General features: G+C 34.1%; 1 protein-coding gene and 1 long non-coding RNA gene across 2 annotated transcripts; both read right to left on the minus strand.

Moving 5' to 3' along the window:
- Positions 1-3481: 3481 nt before the first annotated feature.
- Positions 3482-9464, minus strand: LOC138306498 (uncharacterized). The gene is made up of 4 exons (XR_011205881.1): positions 9346-9464; positions 5970-5987; positions 4570-4700; positions 3482-3620 (listed from the first exon to the last, which is right to left on the minus strand). It is a non-coding gene; the product is annotated as an uncharacterized lncRNA (long non-coding RNA).
- Positions 9465-16092: 6628 nt separating this feature from the next.
- On the minus strand, positions 16093-22900 carry LOC138305659 (sodium-dependent glucose transporter 1B-like). The gene is made up of 3 exons (XM_069245957.1): positions 22841-22900; positions 18272-18557; positions 16093-17902 (listed from the first exon to the last, which is right to left on the minus strand). The coding sequence occupies exons 1-3, from the start codon at positions 22898-22900 to the stop codon at positions 16818-16820; spliced, it is 1431 nt and encodes a 476-aa protein (XP_069102058.1). The 3' UTR covers positions 16093-16817.
- Positions 22901-24698: the final 1798 nt, after the last annotated feature.

Consider the following 24698-nt stretch of genomic DNA (forward strand, 5'->3'; position numbering starts at 1 on the left):
TTATCTAATCATAATGGCGTCGATAGGCGGGATGATAAATCCGGCGTTACTGGGATTCCTGATGGAAGATCGAACCCCAATGTGGTTTTGCTACCTCCTGTTAGTGGAAAGTCTTCTATTTTTGCTATTCTATGATGTCGGGTTGGTGCTATCACGATGGCTTTCATCCAAGCCTAATGCACGGCGATTATATAACTCCGAGATGGAGCTGGATACCATTAAGGAAAACTTCGGACTGTATCAACGATGTGAGCCGTCCATTGGAAGTTTTGATCGTATGTCGCCTGCACCAGTAGAGGATAATACTGGGTTAAAGGCTACGAAAAGATTGTCATCTCAGACGTCACGTTCGTCGTCAGAGAAACAGAAAATGGATACAATCACTGAAGGAAAAGCTGGACCGGCAGGTGGGATCGTTGCCCCTGACGACAAAATGTCAGCGTCAAAACAGGAGGACACATCAGCAGAGAGCTCAGAGGGAGATACTGCTTCATCAAGCAAAACGGAGCCTACAAATCGAAGAATTGAAGCAATGTCGACGGAAATGGCTGTTTCTACTGAAGGTAGCAATTTCCAATCATCGTCAGATACAACTAAGGATCTGGAAATAAAGAAGCAAGAAGTTTTTGCGACGACAGAAAAACCGGATCATGATATCGCTGGCGCTGTTTCTACAGATAACTTCCAACAGACAACTGCAGTTGATGCAGCATCCGATAAAATGGAAACTATTGTTTGATAATACCAGGGGTTAAATTGCTAATGAGTTAATGAGTTTTGTTCCATGATTTGAGTATATAAATTAGATACTAGTTACATGAAATATTGAAATCGCACGCGTAGAAATTCGTATTTCCAAATAATTTTCTCTTCCAAATTCCATTTTCTCTTTTCAAAAACATTAACCATGCTACCGTCGACTGCAAATTAGTTTTGTACTAAAAGTACTGACATCATTGCCTATATGCTGAATTTTATTAAATGAAATACTAGACATTTTATATATAAATAAAATAAAAAAGAAACTGTAGGCTCTTTTTTAAAATAAACATCAATACTTCAGAGGTTTCTGTATATTTTACTGTAAATGAAAGTTTTAGATTTTGTATAAATGAATCTTTGTTTATATGTACCGAGTATAACTGTATGAAGCTTTCATTATTTTAACGCTTGCCTTGTCATTAGCATTTATATCTGATGTATGTAGTCCAATCCTGCTGCGACTCTTTACTTGTTTTTTTTTTTTTTTTTTTTTATTTTTCTTTTTTCCTTCTATTCCGTCTTTGCATATTACAGAGTAAGCTCCCTTGCGGGTAGGTATCTATTTTTAAGTCATTTGTTTGTGAGCGCAATTCACGTCATTTTCTCTGAAACGTTTGACGTTACGCTCCCAAACACATGACGTCACAATCAATACCTACCCGCAAGTGCAGCTAACTCTGTAATATGCAAATTAGGAATACATACTAATGTACATTATGTGCGTGAAGGTGAGAGTGTATTATATATACAATTTATTGTTTATTAGTTATTATTAAGATGTATTCATAAATGTATAAAATATTAATACTGATTTCATTCGGGAAAAGATGTGTATAGGAGTGATCTCTCTTGATTAGGTATTCTTAATTTCACAGTTTATGTTCTTTATGCGAGTGTTTGGGTTTTAAAAGTTTAACGTCATTTTAACAACCAGGGTCAAATAAGGACGTGCCAGGTTGTGTTGGTAGAAAAAAAGCCGGATTAATCGAAGAAAAACCACCGCCCAGCGGCCAGTACCTGGCAACAGCCCCACATGGGAATCGAATTTGAGTCTCAGCGGTTGAGGGTTTGAGGTGATCGGGTGGTGTAGTGGTTAAGCCACTCGCCTTTCACCTAGCCGGCCGGAGTTCGATCCCCGGCACGGACGTGAAACAGTTAGGAGTTACCTGCCCGATCACGTGGATTTTCTCCAGGCACTCCGGTTTCCTCCCACACTAATATCCCTAGCGCGCTTATATCCGGGCCATCGAGAGTGATTTACGTAAATTGTATAACTTGTTTCGTAATCGATATAAAATAAATAAAGTTTATATTTCAAGAGCTGGTGGTAATATATGTCGAGACATCTTAACCACTCGGCCACCGCGGTCCCATGTCTTTTATTCGAATAGTTTACTTCATTAATGGTATCGCTATTATGGCCAATTGTATATATTCTAGGAAGATACGATTTCAGTATTTAGATTACTTAAAGATGCTCCACCGCCGACAGAGTATAAATGCTATTCATCATTTCAACAGTAATAAGTGCTTAATCGTGTATACATAAGTCTAATTAACACAAAAAATAATATAAAATAATTTATTTTGTCTTTGTGTCATGCGCAATCAGTACTTCATTCCATATAGGATATAGTGCCACGGAATTCTTTCGGGATGCAGCTAATTATTTTTTTTATTTTTTTTAACTTGAAGTAAAATTAGAAGCTCAAACTTTTCAACGGCGGTAATGGTGTAAAGTAAGTAACTTTTGTAACTGAAGAAAAATACTAAATCGTCTGCTACTGTTTTTGACAGTGAAAAAATACCATCTGTCAGCGGTGTAGTTGGTGAACCAAATTAAAATATGTGATATAGCACTGGATTCAATGATGAAAATGACGTTCTTTCCATATTAATGACACTGTCACATAAGAATACAGCTATCAATTGTATTGTGAAATATTGTTTGCTTTGATGTTTGTGTTTTACGAACAATATTTGCGTATTTTATGACGTATAAATTGTATAAGGAATATTTAGATTAGCAATATTTAAAATATGATAATATGTTTGACACCGTGATGCAAACTTGGTGATCAGTTAGAGATATCGGCTCCTGTTAACAGTTGATATGCTGAGTTTCTAAGTACTTTTACATGTAAATATTTATCATACTTTATGATATTGGCGGAAAAAAAATCCAAAAATGCAAACATAAATGTATATTGCAGTAAAAAAAATTATTGCGATGGATGTGAAAGCACATAATTTTGCTTTACGTTTATGCTACAATAACGGTAATTTGTCTTTAAAAAGTGATAGTACCAATGAGAATGGCGCGTATTTAATAATGATAGTTGTCGCTTGATTCACATTAAGGATTGACTTGGATATGTAAAGGCTTCAAATGCCAGTTCAATTGTTCCCTTATTGGGCTGATAAAGTAAAATCTGAAGCTAATTAATGAAAATGCTTCTTATCTATCATATACAGTTAACTATAAGCAAATACAATCTACTAGAAATATCTATGTTAAATTTCGCGTGTGTAATATTTTGAGATGCATTGTTTTGAAATTTCCGCGAGGAATTTGATTTAATTTTCTTGTGGTAGATCATATTTCGAGAATTCAGGTCAAATCGCGAGAATTAAGAGTGAAGTTGAAAACCCTGCGAATATTAGCAACTATGCGGCGCACTGATCACTTAAATTACAAAATTAATAAAAAGAACAAACACATTTTTGAGTTGCTTTATTTTTCTTTCATGATTATGCTGCGTTGCAATGTGTAGATTATAATTAGTCGTCTAAAGGATAAACTGCTTATTTAGAATGCCTCCCTTGTCTGTTCCGTCGACTTTAACGGGGTACTTCATCTAAAATCAAAAAACATAAAACCCAATAAATAACTATTTCGTGCCCAATCAAAATATGGGAATTTTTCGTATAAACATTTTCCCTGTAGACTATCTAATTTTACCGGGGTCATTTCGTGTTTTCAAGTTTAATAACGTTTTTTTTCATTTTTTTTTCAATATTACATAATATAATACAGTGTGCCTTCACCAGAAGGCCACAGATCAAAGGCCTCTCGTCCAAATTTCCATATATCTGTTTAAAGTCCTGATTTAGGTTACAACCACATCTCTGGACTTGTTAGTAACCAGGTTATTCCTTCCTCCTTTCTCAACACCGGCTTGGGACCGGCTACGGCGGAGTTCTTTCCTCTCTTTCAACAATTCTCAATTTATTATTTATATATAATTAAAATCCTCGTACTTTTCTTACTTTGAGTTTTTAATGTTTGTGCTTATTTGACCATATGTGCATTATTTAACAATGCAATCTACAATTACTGCATATATACTGATTTATAATAAAAAAGAAAAAGACCTAATTTTGATATTAATGTAAAGAGATTCACTGAAAACAAATAACGGGAGATAATTCCTTCTACAAAGAGGATTATATAACATTTTTTACGTTGATTTACTTTAGTGAATGTGTTAGAAACGCGGAAGTATCATTTGGCAGTTTCTAAGCTTCCTAAAAATACATTCTCACGCGAAATTTATTTGGTTTACTGAAACGAGTACGATCCATTTCCACAAATAATTTGATCTGAATTGAAGAAATAACTTTAATATTGTGCACCTGGACGGTTGTCATACACTTTTCTGCCAATTTATTTTTGGTGTTACACCTTTGATTTAATGTTTAGCACGAGATAAAATGATAGTTTGAGTAGTGTAACGACTCATGTATTTCTCTTCAAAAAATGAATGAACAACATGCCTTTATGACAAGTGATTTTGTCATACTTACAATTTAATCAAAGTCAAATCGATCGTGGAAATCATTGTCGGGGTAACCCCATCCCCACGGAATTCGCGAACGCATCCGGCCGAACATATAATTGTACGGGTAACCTCCCATGCGGTACATCGCACTTGCCTCTGTTGATAAGAAAATTTAGATGATGCTAATAACGTTTCAGACAAAACTATGCATTGTTGACCAGGTTTGCAATTGGAATTTGTTTATCATGGAACAAGGAAGTAATTCCAACCGTGTGGACAAAACAAAATTGTCAAATTTTTTATCAACACATACAAAACGAACACGATTACATAATAGGATACGAACAGTAATGCGACAAAGTAGACAAATATTAAACTAGAGAGGAAAAAACTGTTTTCTATAACCGAAGGTCAAATTAACTAATTGGTCTCTGGGTCCCGGATGTTTCTTCTATGGTTATTTTTTGCTGTGGTAATTCAGGATTGGTAACAACACATTGTATCTACTCAACAATATAATTTAGAGCATTATTCAGCATTAATTAGCATTAATTGGACCAACAAATACATGAAAAAAGTTGTTAGGATAAAGAAATCAACGATTAAGAACGAGATATACATGGTATGACACTAATTTAGTAGTACTATTCTTGATGTGCTCTATCATCAAGGAGTAATACAGAGAGTATTTGAAGACTCAGTGTTAAAACAATGTCATTCTCACCCTCGATACTCCAGGGCTTCCGATTACCTACGATATCTACACCCCTGGACTATCGCATAGTGAAATTGAAGGCAGCTCAGCGGAAAACATTTTACCAATCACAGGTTAACAAATATATCATTTGAAGACTACAAAGAGAGCGACGCCTAACATCAAAGCCACAGAGTTAGTCACAGTGTACCGTTATACGGCTCTTTTGATGCACATCAAATGACTAAGTTACTTGTTCTATTCTGTTGCCTTTAGTTTTACAATGCGATAGTCCATGGGTGTAGAGGTCGTAAGTGATCGAAACCCCTGGAATATCGAGGATGTGTCATTCTATGGTAGTTGATTTCGGATAAAGTCGTCATTCGCATTGGCATATTCTTGATATTTGCACTGCGAAATGTCGTTCTTCACATGGCAGCATCTAAAATATGACTATATGACAAGGTCAAAATAAGCCTACATATTTTCCTGGCCAACGATAAAATAAAATGACCATTTCGAACAGAATACTGAAAATATATGCCTGTCATTTAACGATAAGATTTTATAACTTTAACAAGTCCAATAAATGTATATCAATATTTTGATCTCAAACATATAGAAAATAATATAGAAATAGGTTGTAGAATACCATCACCTTATACCGGCATGCCGTTGAATATTTGAGTAGTTTGTGTGAAAGTTGAGAAAAACATGAAAACATGACTTACCTGTCAAACAGAAGATCACTGAAACGAAAAAAATAAATATGTATATATATTAATACATAAAGATAAATTTTAAAGGTACATCACACAAGTCTTATGATTAATCAGTTATGACAGAGGTCAAAGTTCAATAGCAGTCTAGGGCATTGAGCACTGTGTAACAGAAATAATTTGCGTGTGTTCCGTGTTAACACGGTAACAACTTAACTAGATTAAAATTTCGTTTCCTTAAATAAAACCCTTTTCGTTTTTTTCTTATTTTGAATTAGCTTGACATTAAATGCGTGATATGAAAATAGATACACTTGTGGTTGAACTAATGCAGTTTTCATGTAAGTGTTCTGTGCGTATCTATTATGCGCTTACATACATAAAGCATTTAAGTTGTTAAATTATAAAGCAATATTTGGGAATGGGAAAAATGATAAATGTATGTGTTTAGCTCAACATATCATCTAAATCCCAAACTTAATTACATAGTTTAAACAGTATTTATTTATATATTGATATATATATAGTATACACAAAACATAAAATATTTGGGAATTAGAGAACAAACTTAAAGCGTATTTAAGTTCCCTTTCCAGAAAGATCGAGGCAACATAAAACTTCGTTGATTGTTGACACTGAATACTGCACCATGTTATTTTATATATTAGTAAAAGTACAAATTGCTCAGCCTGACTTAAACGTGCTTGATGTTCAGGGTTTGCAAATTGTCCCAGAAAATATTTTAATGGAGTCACCCCTCCCCCACATCTTTATTGTTTCATCTGTAACCTGCATTACCTTTGTCGCTACTTTATGGTATCGCCCAAACATTAACTGTAACCTGCTCTACCTAAGTCGCTGGGTCATGATATCGCCCAGTCATTACCTATATCAAGTCTAGTTTTATTGTCGTTAACGCTGATTCAGGTTTTCACCGAAACAACGTTGGATTTGGGTTTATTGCACGCTAAACAATCAATTAATACTTCAATGTGTCTAGCAACCTCCTTACTAGGCTAGCAATAAATGTTAATACGTAAAGAGGTCCGTGATTTCCGCTGGTATTTGAGCTACAATAAATTTAAACGATTTTTAAAGGTGCTACATAGCCGATAAATGTTTTTTTTTTATCTATTAAAACAATAGCAGACGAATTCGTTTTTTTACTTCACACTATGAGCCTTATTGAAAAGCTTGAGCTCTTTATTAAAATAAACTATTTAGAATAAAAAATTACATCTTGAACAAAAAGTCATGGTAATATGCCTTATAGGAATCAAGGTCAAGACTGGGCAGATAACAAAATAAAATAATTTATTTCATGTGTGTGGGTTTTTTTTATTAGCCAGACATAAATATACACGATTAATAACTATTCTGTATGTGGTTTATGTTTTTTATTATTGTGTACTCGTGTTACTGTTATTAAGGTATTGAAATAATTGATACAATCACAGTCAATTACAAAAAAAACAAAACAAAAAAAACCAAAAAAAAACCAGAAGGTTCTTTTTAAAAGTAATCGTATAGTTTCAGTGATGTGATTAGCTTATTGCTATGATTTAAGTGATTCAAATGAAGTTTGCTTTTGTTGGAAATTATTAACTTTCTTAATGATAAGAAATGCAAATAATTTGCAGTGAACATGTAAATGATTAAACTAATTTGTATGCGGTTTTTTTGGTCAAAGTAACAGTAAAAATGCATCATAATTGTATGATATAATTTTTTTTTAAACTTTGTAATAACACAGATTATCTCAGTCGTTTGCTTTATCAGGATTTTTTTTTTTTTTTTTTTTCTTTTTTTTTTGCGATAAATATTGTGTTACTTAATAGTTAAATGCAAAGACACAGATGCATTAAAATTTATTTTTTTAATTTAATATGTCAAAGTGTATTTTGTAAATCCTTGATAGTATCACTGTATGTAGAACAACGTGAAGGTAAATCTGTGATAATATTGTATTCGCTTTAAATTAATTTTAGTTCAAAGATTAAATAAAAATAATTTTAGTTCAAAGATTAAATAAAAATAGTTTTAGTTCAAAGATTAAATCCGCAGGACATAAAACAAAACCATCACCTCAAAAGGAACATTTGTCTCATTTCAACAAGTTTTCTACGCAGTGTTTTTTTTTATTCAAAACATGAAACATATCGATTTACGTCATCTCACGTGCTATGATAAATCACCGATCACGTGCTTCAGGTCACGCGGACCAGGTCACGCGGACCATGTTACGTGACCCAGTTACAAAATATTGATAAATGAGGAAGTCATCAGTTAAAACAATCGGCTGAATAATAAAACGATATGAGAGAAAACATATTCAAAACTACTTTGTGACGTCACACATTGAAAACCTCTTCTGGTGATTAAGAGAAACATACGTTTTTCCTAGCATCCACGTTTCATTTATCATTTCACAGCTGACCATCCTATTTCGTGCAACCTTTACATTGTTTTTTTAAATTTGTTTTGTTATGTTATATATGCGATAATGATAATTAATATTATCACATAATGATGATGTGTTTTGGTACTGAACGGAGCTATATAATTGTATATATGATTTGTATATTTTTATATAGGTTTATTTTTTTCTTAGATAAAAGCTGCCATTAAAATGAAGCTCATACCAATGAATACTTAAACACTGAAACTGACACAACACAGAGGTTAGGTTATAAAACACGCAAAATCATTGTGATAGTACAATATGACAAAATTGATAGCTGAGATGTTAACTTATCCTTCTGTCTGTTATTCAAAGTTTCAGATTTGTCCTTAAAAATGTCATATTTAAATAAATGTAGCTGAAGTGGCCTTCAATATTTTCTATATTTATTTTCATAGTATCAAACATTTAATTTTAACAATATTTTAATGACAGAAGAGACGTTAATTGATAACAGGTTGCTTGAATACCAATTTAATAATCAATGCAAATGTGAGTAATTGTACCCTAGGTTATTATTCAGGGCATCCAATTGACCCCTAACATTACGACATTTTTGACCCTCAAAAATCATATCTATTACTCTTGAGTTGTCATAGCTTAAGACTCTTCAGGTTTCTGAGAAATGATTATTTGACTTCTCAATTTGCTAAAAGTTAATGGTAATGTAATATCGCAGAAATTTCACCTTTATATGAAATATGTCAATAAATGTAATAAATTTTATTGCAGTTCATTACAAGCGATCTGTCTTCCAAATCACCAATAAAACAAATAATTAGAACTCTTTTAAAATTCAAAAAAAAGATCGAGAGAAAACAAAAGTGATTGTCTTCACAGTTAGAATTAACAAATTATTTATAAACAATATATATATATATATATATTTGATAATAAGAATTGCGATAATGATTAGCCATCACATACCTATCAAGCAAACGACAGCTACGAGATATGTGCCCTGCAGCATGATGGAGCGTGGTAACGGTTCCTCTGTGACCCTTGGAGTGACTGGGGAGGGCGAGAGCCTTATATATATACCTGGCTCAGGTACGTAAGGCTTATCCACGACAGGTACCAACAGTTTAATGAAACATTTATATTCAAATCGGGTTTACCAGCATGTCATGTGGTGACTAGCGGTTGACAAAACCTCAATATTCTTCTTTAGTTATTAATTCAAATTCGCTTTTTAGGAAATAACATGATTTTCGAGTGACCTTCACATATAAAAAATACATATATGTATTGTTATAAAACAACTGCAAGTGAATAGACAAACTCTTGATGATGACAAAGCGATGTAAGTAGAATATATGTCAATTTTCATAGATACCAATGACAAAACAGTTTCAAATTATTTATAGTCTAATTCTGAACCATTAAACCTTTTATTTATATTCATCTTTTACAATGAAAAAAATTATAAAAACATCTTTATTGCAATATATTCATGTAAATGTTGTTTATACAAACATGAATATCTGTAAGAGATTAAATTAATGGTATATGTAAATAGATGGTTGGAATGTTTGTAATTATTCTGTATTTGTGCGTTACAGACTTATATTACCTTGTTGGTTGATATTGGTAATGATGTCATGTGTATGCGAGCGTTACGTCATATTTTTCAAGAGTAAGTGACGTGAATTTCGCTCGCAAAATAATGACGCCACAGTTGATATTTACTCGCAAGGGAGCTAACTCTGTAATATACAAAGACGGAAAACCATTTGTTTAAGGAATGGCCATATAACAATATTTCATTTTTGAATAAAAATCTTAAAGAAAAACTTGTTAAGAAATTTTCATTTAAGTACCTTAATTAATTAGATACTTAACCTTTTTGCGGTTTCATTTTTTACTAAATTTGCTAGAACCACAAACAGTGTCTCATGTCGCGTTACTTTTTATAATATGTATCGATACATGCATGTTTCTTGTCAGTCTATGGCCTTATAGTTAATTTGTCAGATTGTTCAATAACAACAAGGTCGCCAAGATTTATTTACATCTAAGACATGTCCTATTTACAGGGCGGATCACTTCCGGAAGTGTCATGTTTTACGTGAACGGAAGGCGAATTAACCAATCAAAAGCCGACCTGTTCATGACATTTTTCTCGAATTTGAACCTATGAATCTGAGCTTTAGTGGGAAAATGTCGAAACTCGTGAACTATCGTTAGTCGATTTTGAATTACACAACATACGTGGGCTAATGTAAGATCGTACACTATTTACGTATTCAGTCGTTTCATAATTTGACTGGTCGACATTATTATCTCGGCAAAATAGAGTAACCCTAACATGACCTAAATATCTCATCGACAAGTTCAACAGGGGTTACTATCCGTCTATCAATGTCTAAATATCCACACCAGGACTGTGTCATAACAATACTGAAGGAACAAAAGGAGCCGCTGTTAAGGCTCTCAATATGCTGTAATGTGCATTAACAGATCTAGAACTGCGCATCTAATGGTTTTGAAGTCAAAGATTGCTCTCTACAGTAACTTATATACGTTAACTTGTTATTTTCGCGGTTCATTTTTTTCGATCTGGACTAGTTTTTAAATGTCTCGATTTGACTATAAAAATGCATCAATTTAGTCTATTACTCAATTTTTCGCGGATCAAAGATTCGCGATTATAATATTGTCACACAAAACCGCGAAAATATCAACCGCGCAAATATTCCGTCTTCGCACATTACAGAGGTACATTTGTAGCTCCCTTGCGGCTAGGAATGGATTGTTACGTCAGGTGTTACGTCAGATGACCCCGGACGTGAAAAGGTCAGGGGTCACCTGCCCGATCACGTGGGTTTTCCCCGGACACTCCGGTTTCCTCCTACACTAAGACCCTGCGCGCGCTTACATACGGGCCATCGAGAGTGATTTATATGAGTTGTATAACTTGTTTCTCAATCGATGTAAAATAAATAAAGTTTTATATTTATTGTTACGTCATTATTTGTTGAGCGTAATTCACGCCGTTATATAACGTAACGCTTGAAACCTAAGACGTCATAATCAATACCTATCAAAAAGGTAGATAACTCTGTAATATGCAAATAAGGAATAGTCGGTTCTCTGTAAACCTTTTATTGGTCTGTATTCAGTTTAACAATGATATGTCCCAGTGGTTGATAGAACAACAATGATAGTATACACTGCAGTATGAATATGCCTAAAACAATACCATGTCAGAAATACACAGTCGTATGATATTCAACAGATTATAAGATTGTTAATGTTTTGAAATATATCGGCGAGTCGAATTTTATCTTAAGATTAGCATCCGTTTGGTTTTCTTTTATTTATTAATTTTTTATGTATATAATTTTGTTTTTTACGATAAACTCAATATACATAATTCGGAAGATCACTTGTAAGGTGATAACTTACATAATTAAAACAATAAACGAAATCAAAAAAAAAATTAACAATATGTACAGTATAGAATCCACGATCCCATTCATTATATAATATAATTAAACGTCATGTGAGTGAGACCTAATTTGGAACAAGTAGGTTAAATGTTGTTTTTCTATGTGGCTCATATCAAGTGGGCGTGTCTAGTTCAAATTGATGAATTACATGTTTACGACGTGAAATATTAAGATAGCGATTTATCAGGAAATAACGTGTGTTTACAAGCCACAAATGTCATATCGTACAAACAAATTCCAAAGTGCATTTCCTTTGCCTAAAACCGTGTAACTTTTTATCTTTTGTTTTAAATTGAAAGGTATTTCCGTGACATTAAACTGCTGACACATTGTAAAATGACATTGAGTCTTTATCAATTAGTATATAGCTTTAAAACAAAGACCAATCTTTTACATATAATATATCGTCGTTTATGGGGTCACTATATTTCAGAAACATAGGTACAAAGTTTATCAATTACAATTATAAATGGGAAACGTCATAATCGAAGTTATAAGATGAAGTTGCAATCCAACCAATTACAATATTCTTGATGTAAATTTATGAAGCAATGAAGTTGGGTTTTTTTTAACTTATACTCAACTGCCGCACAGTAATTATGATGACACTCGAAAACACAATACTACCCGCGTTATGGAAATGAACACGCTATACTTTTTAATTGTTAAAAAACGGTGAAAAGCGTTATATTTCTTGTATGTCAATAACTTTTATGGCAAAATAATCGAACTCATTTTATCTTACAATTACAATTTAGATTTATAGATTTAAATTGCTCTTTTTTTGCTAGCAAATAAACTTCATTTATTTTGCGGTCGATTTCAAGTTCTCGGCAATTTGTCATCGCTGAACTGTGTCTACGTATGTAAATTGCGAAATCAAATCACCGTGAAAACGCGAAATAAAGTCGTTGCGAGTTCTTAAGTTCTTTTTCTAATATATGGTTGTCTAGATAATTTGATAAATTGTGATCTATATATATTACAGGTAGGTTGTTTTGACTTAGGAAATAATATTGCCCGTTGTCAGTACATGAATAATGTGACAGGGTTGGGGTGTGCTATTCGTTGTCTTTGACTGAACACTTCAGTGAGATAGCACTAGAATTTTACACATAAATTACGAATATACCACAGCCTCATATGGTATACAGTCAATAACACACGTAATGCATTCCATGCCGGCCGCCATTAAATTATCTTAGCTGTTCAAGTGAAAAGTCGGGAATAGACAATATGATTAGATGCATTAATTGGCCTTCCAGATGTCCTTATATATGAAAACGATGGTCAACTTCTGCTAATGTTGTCCAGTTTTGAAAGCATGGAAAAGCCCCGTAAAAAGTAAGCACATTTCAAAAAAAAAAATTCGCCTAAACAAGGTTGCCTGGAAATATCAACACGGACATAGCCAGCCGAGAGGACGTTTAAGGATTCCTATATTTTTCTAATGCAGAGCGATTTTGACGGGAAGTATATTTTTCTACTTCATTGGATATATTAACACTATTTTTACCGACATGAACCTTCCTTTGACCGACTATTTATTTTAATGGGACATCATCACCAGTCAATAAACCAACCTCAAAGTCATGTATGTATGTATGTAACGATAATAGAGACATTTGAATAACGAATGAAATCGAATTGTGTGTATGGTTTCATTGTTATAATAACAGGAAAAAACAACCCAACAACAGGAAAACATTCCATAATTATATTTACATTTATTAGGTCAGAAGAAAATAATAAGCTATTCCATGCTGACGTTATTTAGGTATACAGATAGCTCGATTACTTAAACACATTTTCATCTGTGTATATATGTAGTGAATGACAGGTGTCAATATCATTTAAGGAAATGACCCATCAATATAGGTTACACGTGACATGGGGACACATTTCGGCTGTTAATTAACATCAATGTTAATGACGAATCACAGTTATAATTAAAAATTTGGCATTTATACTTATCACATGATTTTATTGCTATATACCATACACAGTGACGTCAGTGATACAATATCGGTAAGTCACGACGTTAATACGTCATTTTCATGTCTTTATATTTCCATTAAATATTCAACTGCATTTTACAGATGAGAAAGCAAGTATTGTATTTTACAGATTATTGATTACTAATATCCATAGACAACAGAAGTAGACCGATGCAAATTAAACTTAATGCCATGCCTTACACAGTTTAGCATGCATATCTTAGAATCAAATATAAATATTAATTAACCACATAGATCTTTAAGTCAAGCGCATTCAGCAATATGTCACGTGGAATGTAGTCTTCCGTCGACAATTAAATCGAGATTGAGAATTGTCCTTCTCGATTATTGCGGTTAGTTGCATTAATAATTGGTTCAATTTGAAAAAAAAAATTAATGAAAAATCTATATCATATTACAATGACATTTAAACAAATAACGTTATGAGCATGAGAGATTTTCTAAATTAGTTCATACTCTAATGAAAACATAAATATTGATGTTATTACTAGTAAAAGTCATGGGTACCGGATAAAAGGATTGTTTAATTCAATGTCCGTTACATGTTTTGGCTGTTCTTAAATTATTCAATATATCACTGAGCAGTTCCTAGCGTACGTGTAACGCCAAGCAAATAGGAACTACCTCGTTACATTTAAAGTATTGTGACCTGAAATATAGATATAAGAAATACATGATGATATTCTGTTGTTCATTACTAGCGGCAGATGTTTTTTATGTTAAAAATTCCATTCATACACCAATGAACGACAAAATATAACAATTGTTTCTTAAATCACTGTATTCTACTGAATTTGAATATATTTTGAGACGGACCTGGCCCAGATTGTTCGAACAAAAGTGCAGACCAAAGTCAAAAATTAAGTTCTTTGCCATATGTTACGTCTGTGAAAAGAATAAGTTTTTGACTTTGGATTCGGAGTCAGAAAACTAATACTGCTAACTAGGTGTTCTAGACAATTAGCCATGAACTTCCATCAAAACGATGTCCGATACACAGGGGGTCGTTGGCAAACCATTTGAAAGAACAGGAGACATTTTTTATCTCAACACAATATTGTATTAACTTGCGTTGTCAGCTTTAAACATAACTAGTTGTTTTGACTTTTTTATACTTACTCATGAACCAGCCTTAATTATCAAGGTAGATGTATTTGAGATCATCAACACGACTCTATTGTTTTACCTGTCTGTCACAGATTACTTAAACTCACATCCTTTGAATGTGGTGCAAACTAGTGATATCATTGCTAATGTCTACATCGCTATTAACCGTTTAAGCAAGGTGTCCCATAAACTGTATTATATTTTCAGAATTATATATTTTGGGAGATATTTAAGTAATGAAAAACATATATTTCTATATAATAAGAATTGTAATCCAATTGTGTTGTAAGAAATATTGTGGAACGTTCCATTCATTTCATTTAATTTCAAAGTATTTTATTAAACAAAAGTTTATACAGGAATTACAGAGAGAGATATTATATTATTGTATTGATAAATGGATTAGACAACAGGCAAAGCCTATACAGGTCCTCTCCAGCGGTTCCATTCGTTCAAAGACATGGCATGGCCCCCTCAAATATTCTCCTTTTGTAAACCATACAGAAATATGATTAAGTAAACTTCAAGATTGGCGGAAATGCTTCGGAAACGTTTGATATAAATCCAAATAAATTGACTATATATTAAGTGGGTCCCACTTTTTAAACAAAGAAAAGTTAGCGGATATTTTAAAATTGTCTCACCAAACTCTGATCAAGAAGGGTTATACACTTTTCACCTTCTAAGCGGCAATGATCGTAACGTCTATTAACATAGGTACTATGAAACAATCATAAATATTCTTGGGATTCAACTTAACGTTTTGCAGCTAATTACATTGTACGTATATTGAAACTCAATGCTTCAGTTCTCTGTCAATTCAACCCTTTCCTTTAATCAGACTCTAACAGCCCGTGTTACATTTACAGGAATGTATCGTGCGCATTATATTTATCTTTATAGGTTAGATTATTTAATTAATATGTACAGCGTACAATGCACAATTCATTTATGTACGTTGTATTCCGTAAAAATTCAAACTGTAACATTGCATCAGCATTTTTTTCTAATAACACAATATATTCATAATTATATTATTTCACATGATAAACAAAACACAAAAGTCAATCACAAATTGTTATCTTCATGAGCGTCATTCGATTACTGAATATTTACATTTTCACTGCAGTCCAACTATGTAACCTTACCGAACGCAGTTGGCAGTCATATAGACTATGAACTTCAATCGCTTATTATGTCACGAAAAACGGCTGTTCAAATGGCTGTTCCATCCTTGACGATAATGAAAGTTTGATTCATTATAGATAAAAAATCCCTTATCATTTCAACATAAAATTGTAACTAAATATAAATATAAGCATTAAACGTCTTTCGCGCTTCATGTTGGATTTGCCTCTGTTCAGTTGGCATTCATATTGGCTATGAATGCCAACTGAAAGACGTTCAATGCTTAAAAAATCATATCCTCATTACAATTATTATATTTTCGATTTGTATATAACATAGTTCCTACTTATGACGAATGTTACGTCATAGGTTCGTGTGATAAAGTTAACTATTTTTCTCTATAATATGCTTACAAGCCCATGACGTAATATTCATAATACACTCACAGGAGTAGTCAGTGTGCTATATGCCAATGCAACATATTTTTTAATAGAGGATTCTCCTCCGGCCAGTCAAGAACAAAACATTATATAACGCTTAATTTTATTTGATTATTAGTATAGCGAACTATTAACGGACAAGATCATCTAAGAACATGCCAGGTTATGTGATGGAGTGGTAAGTTGTTGGGACATCAACTTCTGCTACCCCTCAGTGATTTTTTATATAAAATGCTATATAAAAAAAATTCTGTTTAACTATTATGTTCACTGAATATTTCCATCTCTATATCACCATTTGTCGCCAGTTTGCTGTACTCAAACGACTGGCTGTTCGTCCGTGGAGCGAGCATAACTGCTGCCATATATAACACCATCAGTACCCACGTCATTATAAGGAGGATGTAAGTGAAGCACATAGGCGAGTACCGGTCCATTAGTACACCGGTTATGACAGGAGTCACTGTCACGCATATCGAGGCCAACACATTGAAGACAGAAGCGATTTTCCCAGTCACTGGGAAATATTCCTCTTCTGTCCAAGAGAAGATGGTAGGTAGAATCACCGACATCAGAAACCCTAACACTGCGGACGAGATCCACATACCATAGTCTGCATGGGTAAATCCGGAGCAGGTCATCACAAAAAACATGATAGAAATAAGCGGGCAAAATATTCCGAGAATTACCTTAGGCCTGACATAGCGAACCCAGAATATAGATAGGGTTAGTCCTACACAGAAACAGCCGTCCGCTAATGATAGGAGCAACGAACTCTTCTGCATCGTCCAGTGTAGTTGTTTGACGCAGAACGCGATCACAAAGCTCCCCAGGGTATCGGCTAGAGATATGTACACTGCGTACATGATCCCTATGTTTGCTAAAATCGCAACTTTCCAGCATCTTGAACCACCCGTTGAATGTTTCGCTTCCGGTTTCGAACGATCTGCATAGATATTACGCGAAAAGAATAGAAACATCACAAAAAACAGCATTCCTATTGTAACGCATATAGAAGCGGAAATGACGTATGCAATGTAAATATGAGAAGCCGAATCCGTTGATTGTCGTTTAATTGTGAAATCTAACGACCTGTGATGGTTCTCGATGTTCTCTACATTCCAGTCAACGATTTCAGAAAACAGAGAAATGTTTGTTTCAATCGCCGAGTAATTTTCATTTGTTTTATGTTCCTCTAATGCATCCTTGTCAGACTTAGGCACAAACTGTGCCACCATGATCGGGGCAATCACTCCCCCGATCGCAAATCCCAAGTTTACTGCTTGAACAAAACTGCGTCCTTCAGTCCCCCAAACAGCAAGTACTTCAGCCATAACGACTGTAAATAAATAAAATCACCCATAAAATACATATGTATTGCTTTCATTCACCTGTTTAGGATAACAATCAAAAACATAAGCAGACAAATCAGTATTTTACTTTGGTTACAAGCGTTACTTACTTACACCATTACCACCATTGAAAAGTTTGAGTTTTTTTTATTTTACTTCAAGATAAGTTTCAAAAATAATTATAATAATTAATTTGTGTAACAGAAGGAGAGAAAATGTATCGGAGAGACCGGTGTTAAAACCCGGGACCTGCTAACACTAGCCGACGTTCTACAAATTGAGCTACCTGGTCACCGATGATTAAAAGAAGAAGACTCAAATTGTCACTAAGATATCTCTCGCAGTAACATGTGTACCTGTATCTAGAAACCCAAGCAAGGTTCCTAAGGTTCCCTGAGCCGTTGCCATGACGAAATAATTTGTACACCATGGAATGATGACTAGAACCACAGCAGTGATTACCATGGTTACAAACTGGGCCAGAAACTTATCAATGTAGTTATAGACAGCGCCACAGAGCATGCAGCCAAGCATCATTCCAAACCCTGACGTCGACACATATAGGGCAGCTTGTTCTAGACTCACGCTCGTGATTCTTTGTAACTCAAGTAGTGCTGCATTGGTTTGAGTACACAGCAGACCCTATGGAAAATGTATATAGCATTTTAAACGAGTGCTCATTTCATATGAGATTTTATGAAACGAATCTAAGATCTTTGTTTATTATTATTGAGAGCCTTGGTGAGCAAAACTGAAACATACGAGTCGAGTTTCATAAGATCTCATATGAAATTAACCAAAATCTAAGATACATTTTATCACATAACTACAACAACCAACATTTCAATGAATTCCATGTCAAAATATATCGAGATATTTTATCACACGTTTAAGATTCTATTATTCTCTAATCGCGGACAGGGTATCCACCTTTTTGCCGGCTTACGATTTCCCTATCTCCTCTAGGATAAAGATATGACACACGATATATTTGTATATGTTCAAAACATGTATGTCATCGCAACAACAATGTTATGACATTACGGTAACGCCAACATCATCACATCGACAACTACTATGACAATTCATTTAGACTGCGTCATCTTTACTTGTATTACTGACACGTCATTATTTACAAGACACATGCACAGGTGATAGAAAAAGAATCATTCTCCCTCTATGGATAGAGACATGCAAATCCGTGTATTTGAGAACTGAAGAATCGAAACTAATAGTAACCTCTCGAATTGGGGTTCTCCTGACTCAACCCAAACGGGGTGAAATATTTAATAGTTCGTGGATATACAGCCGTTACAATTCATATTCACTGCCTTGGTAAGACAACTTGAGTGTGACGCATACTGGTTACATAATGTTAATGCATCGAACGTAATAATTTCAAAGATCAAATTCGTAGCTAGTAAATAGGCAGGTTTTCATTCAGATGCTGGTTTAGGAAGGATAGTAATTTTTCACTCTAGGAAGGATAGTAATTTTTCACTCTAGGAATCGGAATTTGGCATGTTAGCTCCCTTGCAGGTAGGTATCTATTGTTACATCATTATTTGTGAGCGCAATTCACGTCGTTTTCTCCGAAACGTATGACGTTACGCTCGCAAACACATGACGTTACAATGAATATATACCCGCAAGTGTAGATAACTTTGTGATATGCAAATTGGGAATAGCCTCGGGGTAAACCTTTAGTGACACTTTCGGTAAAACAAATCCCCATTATGAAACTGTCTAATTTGAATGTTAGTGAATTGATTATGGAAATGTCAGTGGGAATAATTTTGTTGAATGTGTTAAATTACTCTCATTATTTACATTTATGACTATCTCCGGCTAAGCGCTCAGCTTTAAGTTAGTGTGGTGTTCGCCCAATGTCAGACCTATCATTCAATCAACTCAGTATAATGTGATCGGGTAAGGTGCATTAGTTCATCTGTTTTGGAAACATACAACAATGAAAGATATATAAATATACATAGATTTATTTCTGACAAAGTGGGAATATGTATTCCTTTGACAGTCAGTTTTTTAATACCTAACTTATGTTGTTGTTTTTGTTTGTTTGTTTGGGTTGTTTTTTTTTTTTTGTTTTTTTTGGGGGGGGGGGGAGGAGGGTTCTGTTTATCAAACGAAATAAAATTGTTATTAAAATTGTAAAAGAGATATAATTATAAAAACGACAAGTGTTCTATCAAACGCACACACAACAAAAACACCCACTCCCCTAAATTATGCTGACACCCACACACAACAATATGTTGCATACACTAACCTGGCTGCTCATAGGGCGTCAAACCTGCTAAACTTAACCAAAATGTGCACGCTGATTATGCGCGTCTAAAGATTAATGCAGCGCATACTCGCCCGCATCTATGTATTTGCCTCTTATGACAGGCTATTAATAACACACGTTAATTATTATCTGCGATGAACACAAAAAATGATTGATATCACATAGTAAACATTTTATACGTTTGTCATTTATGAGTTTCTCAGTGGAATATGAATATTAAGTAGCTACAATACCACCCGCTGTATTAACTATAAAATTTGTATACGTTTGCATTTGGTTGCGGCAGATGGCTGGAATCGATTTCTGTGATATTCAAGTATTATTTTATTAACAAATTCTTAAAAGGTAAATATTTTTGAAAAGTAGCTGTACAACGAATCGGATGATTTCGTGGGGATTATTACTAACGTGACACTGCAAATCACATCATTCTGTAGATAAGTTTAATTTCTATAACGCGGGCCGTCTAATGTTTGTCGGCGCCACCCTGATTCCCGCGCTGTAGTTGACTATAACCGCGCGACACGGCAAAATTGCGGAATATCTGGCAGGAATTCGCGCGAGATTCCCAAAGAGGTAAAACCCCACTATTCCATACGGAAACACAACGTTTTGTTCATATTGATCACATGATACAATGAATTAATATAATAATGTAAAACAATATCATATTACTGTAACCCTGATCAATACTAGCAGCAATTTATCGCTCGGCTAGAGAATACTAGTACTAGTAATCCACAGGTCCAGAGTTCGATCCCTGGCAGAGGCAGGTATTAGATCTGTTGTAAATCCTACACCCTGTTACATTGGCCCACAACTCTTTATGTCGATCGGTTAGGCGTCAGACTAGTAATCCAAAGGTACCGAGTTCGATCCCTGGCAGAGGCAGGTATTAAATTTATTCTTAATCCTGCACCCAGTTACAATACAACTTAACTTAGAAATGAAGCCTGAAACTATAGCCTCTCTATCGAGTTGTAAACCAGCGAGCTGATTTTGGCGGCAACCTAACTTTCCATGACCGTTTTATGTCTACGTGTTACTGCGATTTGAGTTCGGGATTAAGGGTCACAAGGTCGTTCCGTGACCATGACTACCCCTTTTTGACGGCAATTTATTTTCGCGTTTTCTACGTAGTCACCAAATAGGCGGGTGTCAATCGCACGCGAAAATTAGTTGATATAAATTAACCAGGTTTATTGAAATGACAAATTGGAATCTACAAAAAAAGATATTGTACATCTGATCTCCCATCATCCTCGATACTCCATGGGTTACCATCACTGTCGTATTATCACCCCCTAAACTACCTCATAGTAAAACTGGAGACATTTCAGAAGAAAACCAATCACAGGCATGCAGAAGATAACATACAGAGTAACGTATAGTTATAAAGCAATCAGTCAACCACAATGTACCGTGACTCAATACCTTTGCTGTACATCAAAGAATCCAATTACCCGTGCCTTTACTTTTATTATGAGAAAGTCCAGGGGTGGATAAACGCCAGTGATAGTAACTCCTGCATTATCGAGGCTATCTCCCGATAACATATCTATAAACCCGCAATGGTTTGATTGATTAGAGTTTAACGTCCTATAAAACACTTTATTAAAGGACGTGTCACGTTTATTGGTGGAGGGAAGTCGGAATGTCCGGAGCAAAACCACCGACCAGCTGGAAAAGGATTCGAACTCGCATCTCAGAGATAGAGGGTTTGTGGAAATAATATCTTAACCACCCGGTCACAGCGACCCCATATGGTTATTAAACACACAATATCACACACACAATATCAAAGAGCCAAAACGCAATTCATTAATACTTACATAGACGAAAAACGCCAAACACATACATACACTGTATGCAACTTTTTGTCGATATAAATTTCTTCGTGAACCGGGTTTTATTTTCAACTCCATTTCCATCTTTTATAAAAATAGCACCTGTGAATGAGTCGTCTGTGTGTTTAGAACAAAAACTTATAGACAGCGTTAAGTCGACTATAGGCTAAATGTAGTTTCTACATGAACCAAACAATGATTATCTGGTATAAGACGGGAAAAGTTGTTTTTAAAAAATACAGATTCCCACGGAGATATGTGTTTATTTAGCTTCCAGTAGTCGTTGAAAGTATTTCTCTCTGAACACCACCATGTATCTACCTGTAATGTAAACATAGAACATTCCAATGTTTTTGTGATGTTGTTACCATATTACCAGATTCTTACATTTATATCATTGACCACAGCTGACGGTAGTCTAGTAAGACTAAGACTATTCCAGACTTACTATGACACACAAAACTGACTGAGAATACTAGATTTTCATATTCTCCAGTTCCATAAACTTATGTTATTACATACGTCTGGCCGAAGCTGAAGGTTCTTTATCAAGACTACGAAAATCTCAAATGTCAATATAACAAACAGAATACTGGAATAGAATGGCATTATCATATTCTCCAGTTTCGTAACCTAGTAGTGTAACAAATCACATTAGTTTGTTTAAAGTCGAAGGCATTCTACTAGGCATTCATTAAATCACTTATATGCTATTATGACAACCAACAGAAAGGTGGGATACTATATATTTCATTCTACTTGCCTGATACCTGTAATAAAATGTATCCTGGCTGGTTGGTGATCTTTCCAATGTCCAATGTCGAAGGCATTCTACTAAGAATTCAATGAAACACTTATGCGTTATTATGACATACAAAAGAAACTTGGAGTACTATATAATCTATTCTACCTGCCTGATCCTTGTCATGAAATGAATTCTGGCTGGTTGGTGAACCTCCCAATTCCAAACCTTTCTATCGATGAGTTAGTTGGAATAACTTACATCGATTTTGACGCTCAGCTCCTGCATATCTTATACAGTGTCCTGCTATATAGATGTGACAGCTGTTTTGATGATAAGCCGTTTCAAATATCATAAATTCAACTATATATACTATCGAAATGATAGTATATGATGAATCTTACCATTGTTCACGTATCGGTTATTATGCTCTGTCGGCGGTAGAGCATCTTTAAATAAAAAATACGGCGATAAATTAAATAGTTGTGAAACCAATGTTGGACACTACAACCCGAAATTGAAATAGCCTAGGAAATCAGTTAGGTTACAATATGTCCATGCGAGAACATTTGTGTAAGTCCAATTTTTGGCACCATTATCATTATAGTATGGATGCACATCGTGGGAATGATCATATCGTGAAAAAAAATCATCGTGAAAATTATTACATTGTGAAAATCATTAAAGCACAAAAATTATCACATCGTAAAAATTATCACAGTTCGAAAATTATCATGCAAGTAAATTATCACGCAAGAAAATTATCACATCGTGTAAATTATCACATCCCGTGCAAATTATCACATAGTGCAAATTATCACATCACGACATTTATATCATCACGAAAATTATCTCGGATCGCGAAAATTATCACATCATGAAAATTACCGCATCCTGAAAATTATCACATCACGAAAATTATCTCATCGTGAAAATTATCACATCGTTAAAATTTTATCATCGTGATTTTTTTCACATCACGAACAAATTGAGAGCAAAGATAAAATATCTAGGTTTACAGTATTTCCAAAACTGATTTTAGATCAAATCTATAAAAAGAAATAAAACTACCGAAACAAAGAAGTTCGGTTATTGTCTAAAAATGTTTATCAGAGCAATAACTCAGATATTGTTTATATCATATATTTTCAAATATTATTATAACATGATGTTATTTTAGGAAAGCTTCGTATTTCATTGTTGTTCATGAACTATAACAAAAAGTTTTAAATACATGTACATATTTTTAGTAATTTGTTATTTCTTACCATAAATATTTCTTATTAAATCACTTTATAATATCTCAATGTTTATCAAATCAAGCATCACATGCATTTTCAAAGTTTGAAATTTAATTTTGTAATATCTTAGCATGGCCTTATAGAAACGCATGCATATAAGTTAAACGGATGATTTTCTAATAAACTGTTTCGAGTTATCTCCCGTATAATATAGATATGCAATAACATAATCTCAAATACTACGTCAGCGTTGTTATGCTAGCATTACCAAGGAGGGTCAAGTTTTCTTTTACCTACATGATTAATATAAGACTCTTTCATTATATGGATATGAAGGATAGGGATATTCTTCCCGAGAGTCACAAAATGTTGTAAAAACCCGAGGCTTGACTGACGTTTTATTGCAGTTTTAAGATTTTTCGCCATTTTGAAATAAATTCGAAAACACATGAATGCAAGTCAATTCTCCATACATGAAAATTGCCTGATATTTTCAACACAAAGCCCGTTGTTTGTATCTTTTAAAGTAAATCCAATTCAGTTTCTGAGAAAAATGTTAAAATTGTACCGACAAAATAGTAATTTTGTTAACGCTGTGACGTCACGAGGCTTTATTGTATTAGCTTCGGTTGGGATTATGTTACA

This window comes from Argopecten irradians, chromosome 13 (assembly GCF_041381155.1).
Source record: "Argopecten irradians isolate NY chromosome 13, Ai_NY, whole genome shotgun sequence".
Lineage (NCBI taxonomy): Eukaryota > Metazoa > Mollusca > Bivalvia > Pectinida > Pectinidae > Argopecten > Argopecten irradians.